The 7,314-nt window shown below is 35.5% G+C and overlaps 1 protein-coding gene across 1 annotated transcript; it reads left to right on the top strand.

Moving 5' to 3' along the window:
* Window positions 1-562: 562 nt before the first annotated feature.
* Window positions 563-2,551, top strand: LOC132742404 (uncharacterized). The gene is made up of 2 exons (XM_060730819.1): window positions 563-697; window positions 1,617-2,551. The coding sequence occupies exons 1-2, from the start codon at window positions 673-675 to the stop codon at window positions 2,180-2,182; spliced, it is 591 nt and encodes a 196-aa protein (XP_060586802.1). The 5' UTR covers window positions 563-672; the 3' UTR covers window positions 2,183-2,551.
* Window positions 2,552-7,314: the final 4,763 nt, after the last annotated feature.

The following is a 7,314-nucleotide window of genomic DNA, read 5'->3' as shown; positions in this document are numbered from 1 at the left end:
GAATGTTTTGATTTATTTTTTTATGATTAAGTAAATAAAGAATTTAGCATAGTTACTTCCCTTTGTTTGATATTCTCCATTTGTGTGTAACAGAAGAAAACTTCTTGTGCAGGTTTTTTTTCAACTGTTGTGTGAAAAGTTTTCAAGATTTTACAATATTTGCTGAAAAATTAGGTAAGTGGATTACTTTCTTTGATGTTGTAGCCTTGCTTTTAAAATTATATTTAACATAAGATATGTCTTATAAGAGTCATGCTCAAAAGTTTTAAAAACTGTCATAGTCTTCGGATATATAATAGTGTTCGGATAAATTGATGAATTAATGTTAATCAACAGCTTGTTTTGTACAACTATTACAATTAATATCCTTTTTTCTTATTTTGAATCAGAACCGTGTTACTTTAATAGGAATTTGGCTAACTAAGGAAATAAATACCCGCAATGCTTTCTATAATACAAGATTATCATATGTTGGTACCATTGCAGTTTAATTAGATTATATTTTTCAATGTTTAACAAAAAAAATCAATTTATAAAGTAATGTTCCATCAACAATGACACATAAATAAAAGCGTTTATTTATCTTTTTAGGAAGATCCAGTATAGCAGCTCTATATAAATTGAAACAGCCACACCATGTAACGTCAGAACATTCATGTATTTAGGCATAGTATGATTAACATGGAATCACTTGATGGTAAGCTTCAGGTTCTATGTTTCTATGTATCTGTCTATCTATTATCCCTCTATCTATGTATGTGTCTGTGTATGTCTATTTATGTATCTATGTATGTATCTATCTTTGTATCTATATACATGTATCTATGTATGTCTATGTATTTATCTATGTATGTCTTTGAATGAATCAATGTATGTATCTATCTTTGTATCTATGTACATGTATCTAATTATCTATGTATGTCTATTTATGTATCTATGTATGTCTATGAATGAATGAATCAATGTATGTATCTATCTTTGTATCTATATGCATGTATCTATCTATGAACCTATACATGTATCTGTCTATCTATTATCCCTCTATCTATGTATGTATCTAAGTATCTATGTATGTCCATGTATGTATCTATGTATGTCTATGAATGAATCAATGTATGTATCTATATTTGTATCTATATGCATGTATCTATCTATGAACCTAAACATTTATCTATCTATTATCCCTCTATCTATGTATGTATCTACGTATCTTTGTATCTTTCTATCTTTATGTCTAGCTATTATCCATCTATCTATGTATGTATCTACGTATCTTTGTATCTTTCTATCTTTATGTCTAGCTATTATCCATCTATCTATGTATTTATCTATGTATGTTTCTATGTATGTATCTGTCTATGTATATATCTATGTTTGTATCTATGCATCAATCTATGAATCTGTGAACCTACCTACCTACCTTTCTACCAACAAACCTGTCGATCTATCTATTCAAGTCCAGTCTAGTCTGGTCCAGGTCTGTCTAGTCTAGAACAAAAAGTAATGTAATAAGCATTTTTTTAGAAATTTTTGATAACATAAATTTACAAAAGCAGAAAAAATACTTCATTTGACAGACATATTGAATATGTTATCTATAATTAATATATTTTCAGGTAAGAATCTAAGCTTCCAGAGAGATGTGGGAAATGTTACAAAGAACCCAGTGCTTTTTTCAAGTTCAAGGTTATATGACGTCACACCTAAAGTGCCACAAACATCACCAAAGTCTAAACTAGTACACTGTCCAATAGATTGGTTAAATTGTATTCTCTGTCAAACACATTCAAGGGAAGCGCTTCAGTGTCCCGCATTGATTAAACGCAAAGATGTTTCTAAAGGTGCAGGCTATGAGACACTGCTAAGTGATATATCTAGTTATCATGAAGTTGGATATTTTCCAGTACCGATTAATTCAACATTATTAGGGGAACAGAAAGATGTAGTTGAATTTCTCTTAAAAAATGAAGCTAAATGGCACAAGAATTGTCGTAACAAATTTAGCAAACTAAAACTTACAAGGCTACATAAGCACAAGTTAAAAGTTGAGGTCGAAACTGACAGCAGTACACCAAACAAAATAACTCGTAAGAGTTGTGGTGCAGCTACAGTGGCTGATTGTAAAAAATGTTTCTTTTGTAATACAGAATCTGGAGATCTTCATCAAGCTTCCACAATTTAAATGGACACAAAGGTTAGACAATGTGCTTTCGAGTTACAAGATACAGTTCTTTTAGCAAAACTTAGTACGGGAGACCTCATATCACAAGAAGCCATGTATCATTCTAATTGTTTGGTAACCCTTTACAATAGGTCCAGGAAGCTGCAAGCAGAAAATGATTCAAATAAATCTTGTCAACAAATACATGGCATTGCTCTTGCAGAACTAGTGTCGTATATAGAAGAGAGTAAGTCCAGTGATTCAATAACCATACATAAGCTTGCAGATCTTGCCAAGATGTATTCTTCACGTTTAGCCAATTTAGGTGTAGATACTACCAGCCGTGTTAATACAACTAGATTAAAGGAGCGCATAATGGAACACATTCCAGACATTTGAGTCTCATAAACAGGGCAGAGATGTGTTGTTAGTACATAATGAAGACATTGGCAAGGTAATAAAACAGGCATCTGAGAAGGTATATGATGATGAAGCAATTGCTCTTAGCAAGGTAGCATCCATGATAAGAAGAGACATTTTCAATCAAAGTGACTCATATGACTTTAATGGGACATTTTCTGAAAAATGTCAACAAGATTCAATCCCAAAATCATTAAAAGCTCTAATTGAAATGATACTTAGAGGTCCAAATATCGTCGATCAAGAAAATGAAATTTCTAATGCCCAGAATGTACTTAGTATAGCACAACTTATTGTATTTAATTCAACCAGTCGTCGCAGGAATCAGTCAGTGTCCACATATCACACAATAGCTAGGGAACCTGCATTGCCAATATATATTGGATTGATGATCCATGCCGAGACTAGAAAACGTGGTATCATTGATAAACTCAATAATCTTGGAATTTCAATTTCCTATAACAGAGTGCTGGAACTTTCAACCAAGATGGGCAATAGTGTCTGTGATCAGTTTGAGCAGGAGAATATTGTATGTCCTTCTGTTCTTGGCAGAAATATATTTACCATGGCTGCTGTAGATAACATTGACCACAATCCCAGTTCCACTACAGCTCATGGTTCATTCTATTTTCCAGCATCCGACAAGAGATTGTCATGGAGAAACCTGCAATGTCAATGTAATCAACAAAGGTGACCAACAAACTAGATTAAAACAACTTCCAGATTCTTATGCTAACATACCGCCTGTTGCTATCCAGAGAAAATCTAGAATTCCGGAGGCAAACAGACCTTTTGCAAGTGATGGTCAACAAATTCTACCAACGCCTCAAACCGAAAAAAGGTATAATTTTTTTTTGATTAACAAGAATTCTAGTTTAAGTTTGTAGTGCATTAAATGACATGGTCATCATAGAGTAATAACATACTTTTAGACTTGTTTGGTTAAGTAAGCTCTGTTACATTAAAAACACTTCATGTTTGGTATTCATAATTGAATTTGTACATAATTGTGTCATAGGTAGACAATATTTTCAATCTGAAAGAGTCATGAAGTTAATCAAGGTATCTTATGTTTAACTTTGTTGTCCATTTTAGGTGGTTGGAACATGTGAGGAATGAGGTTGAGTCAGAAGAATCACAAGATACAGCGATATCATGGTCAGCATTTCATGCCAATGTGGCCACTCATAAAGAGTATGATTCTCCTGTTGACATTGGTGCGTTATTACCACTATTCAATGATGAAGCCAAGTCTGTGTCCATGATACGTCATTCTATGAGTATCATAGCAGGTATTGTACATCACCTTAACCCTGGACAAATCCCAGTAATGACATGCGATCAGCCACTTTATGCTTTAGCTAAACAAATACAGTGGGACTGGCCTGATATATATGATGAAGCCAAGTTTGTAATCTTGCTTGGAGGTCTTCAAATTGAGATTGCTGCTTTGAAAACGATAGGAGATTGGTAACAGGATAGTTGCTGGACACATGCGCTTGTGCAAGCCAATATTGCTTCTGCAGGTACAGCAGATTCGTTCCTTAAAGCGTCTCATGTTGCCCGATCCCGCCATGCTCATCAGATAACAGCATGTGCCTTGTATATTATGATGTATCAGGCGTACCAGTCCTTTTTTGAGTCACATGTTGGAGACCAAGGTACAACAGCTGTTGAGTTTAATGCTTGGCGTACGCAAAGAGAAAATGAAAGTCCACAGTTTCTGTTTTGGTCGATTACATTAAAACTAGAACAGTCAATTTTAATGTTTGTGAGATCATTACGAGAAGGGAATTTCAAGCTATACAAAGATACAGTTACAAACCTTTTACCATGGTTCTTTGCCCTGGATCATCCAAACTATGCACGATGGTTATCAGTACATGTTCGTGATTTGATGAATTTAGATCACATTCATCCCGATATTGCTGAGCAGTTTGAAAATGGGCGCTTTGTAATCCGCAAAACTCATCATGCTTTCTCCTCGATTCCCATTGACCAAGCTCATGAACAAAACAATAAATTAGTTAAAGGTGATGGTGGTGCTATTGGCCTTACTGAAAACTCAAACCAGCTATTACGGTGGATGGTATCAGGACCAGAGATTGCAAGAGCTCTCCAGGAATTCGAGCAAGGGCAGAATTGTAAGAACAGTTCACTAACCGATGATAAAGATGTTAAGCACCATGAACAGAACAAAAGCACGCAAGTGAGATTTGGAAAACAAGTAAAAGACTTGTGTGCAGTCATTGAAGAGTTTGGAAATCCCTTTAATGATTACACAGAGGACCTTTTAGTATTAGATACTCGGGACATACTTGATGATCAGGTGAAGGACACCGTCAAGCAAATTGAAAGAGTAGGCAAAGAACAGTTTGAAACCTTAATTACTGAACGATTTGATACCAGACAAAAACCTGTCACTGATCCTATAAAGCAGAATAAATTCCCGCTTTTTAGTAGGCCTGCAATTAAAGAAAAGAGCAAGGAGAAACAACAAATTTCTTCACTAAAAGACACTTGTTCACTTTTTTCAAAGTTATATGTATCTTGTCAGGTGCGCAAAGGGGACCTTGATGAGTTTTTCTCCATGAGAATAGCATGTATCCTCCTTCAATTTCACAGTTCGGACATTTAAGATTTGGTTGTAAATCTCAATAGTTAAACTGACTCGAGCAAGTATGTCCATCTGAATATGAAATACCAGATGTTGATGTAAAGATTTTCGATGGTGCAGCCATTATCAATATATTAAAACCTAATGGCTGTCAAACATTCCTTGAGTACTCACAGAATGTGTTTTATACCGTTCGTTGAGCGTCAGATACAGAGTGTTTCTAGAGTGGACATTGTTTGGGGTATGAATACATAACAAATAGTCTAAAAGCTACAACAAGAGGCAAACGTGGACAAGGTATTCGTAGAAGAGTCCAGTCAGATTCACGAATTCCTGGAAGTTGGGAAGCCTTTCTTCGAGTTGATGAAAACAAAACAGAGCTATTTTTGGGTATTTAGCAGATCAGGTGATAACATTAACATGTGACAACAATAAGCAGATCATAACCACAAAAAGATCAGATGTTCTGAGCAATACACCAATAGAAGAAAGTAGTATCATATCTCCATGTACACACGAAGAAGCAGATACAAGGCTTTTACTTCATGTTGCTCATGCTGATTTATGCAAGGCTGAACCACATCATTACAAATAGTCCTTGTACGCACTGTTGATTTTACAGATGTTGTTGTCAAATAGCTATAAACAGTTTTCAACATATAATGTACAAGAGCTCATGGATAGTCCCAATTGAGCATTCTGGAAAAACAAGACTCTTAGTAATAAAATATACTCTGTGCTAAAACATAAACAACTCTGATAATGGCATACCTTTGAGTTCTTCGTAGATAGACAAAGTTGTTTATCTCGAGCATTCCATGTGCGTTTACATGTGATCACAACTTAATCATTCTGTGGCTAAGGATTATCAAAATACCCGTGGAGCATTGGATTGACTCCGAAGTACTTTCAACCAAGAATTTAGTGAAGACTGATCGTAGGCTTTAAGGAATTTTTAGTTAAAAAACTCCACAGATTGACTCTAATGTCCACTGTGTGAGTGCTCAATGCGTATGGATGCGATGCATGTTAATTCTTATGGGAAGCGACTCGTACTTCAGAAATGCATTGCATATAGTGTCATTACGACAGAGAACGAACGATGTAAAAAACCTCTCTTACACGATAAGAGAAGAATTCATTGAAATTGGAATGTCGCAACACAACTCCAATTGACATGCAATCTTTTATTTACAAAGCACCCTAGTACAGAAACTGTAGAATAATCGTTGGACTGCATGAGTCCTGCTAGTACAGGACGCTATTGCCCTCCCCAGAAAACTTCTCTCTTGGTCCTTGTAACTGGAAAGGGTTGGGTGAAGTAAAAGTAACAGGACCTAATTACATGAGGAGCCAGTTAACTGGACAAACACTCACAAACTATAGAGCCTCCGAGTCATTCCGCCAGGATTTACTGAACTGTAGTAGCTAAGATAGTCAACACAAGCATGAAGTTTGTCCGTGGGAGGTGCAAAGATAATCATATCGTGACTTGTATAGTGCACAGCTCTTGTCTGTGTAAGGGTAGAGATCCTGTGGACCTGAGGATAGACTTATGGGCGAGGTTCAAGTCTGTGTATATTTATGTGTTGTTACCGTATAATATTGGTATATCTGGTTTGTTCACCTATCTACTTTAGTGACTCTGCCGGCACGGCTAAGCTAGATACACAATCATAATAGAAGAGTATCTGAAAACATCGATGCTATGACGTTTTGAACACATAAAAAACACATTTTTTTGGACATTTGCGCAGCGCGATATGTGGGAAGCTCTATCTTTGAAATATATTAAGCACTTATATTTTCAAAGTCTAGTTAGATAGATCTATATACCCACTCTGAGTGACAATATAAATGTCCTATTATGCAACATGTAAATATGTAAAGAATTAATAAAATAGACAATTTGTATTAGCTAGTTAATCGATATCTTCGATGCACAACCGTATATTTGTTTAGTTATGAAGCCATCTTGGCGGCCATCTGATGGATAATGAGCGGTGTGCCATTTGTGCGCAAAAGCGTAGGAGACTGAGACGCTTCATATGCTGTTAATTGAACATTAGGAAGAGATCTCAGTCAACAAAAATATGCCAAGTTTGTTAGTCTTTTA

The sequence above is a fragment of the Ruditapes philippinarum genome, unplaced genomic scaffold, assembly GCF_026571515.1.
Source record: "Ruditapes philippinarum isolate M1 unplaced genomic scaffold, ASM2657151v2 ctg6445_1_1_1_1, whole genome shotgun sequence".
In the NCBI taxonomy this organism is placed as follows: domain Eukaryota; kingdom Metazoa; phylum Mollusca; class Bivalvia; order Venerida; family Veneridae; genus Ruditapes; species Ruditapes philippinarum.
This window is presented reverse-complemented; position numbering and strand designations above follow the sequence as displayed.

Coding starts and splice junctions, on each gene's coding strand:
- LOC132742404 (XM_060730819.1), top strand. CDS start 673: ATGATTAACATGGAATCACTTGATG. Junction 698..1,616: donor TAACATGGAATCACTTGATG/GTAAGCTTCAGG, acceptor ATATATTTTCAG/GTAAGAATCTAAGCTTCCAG.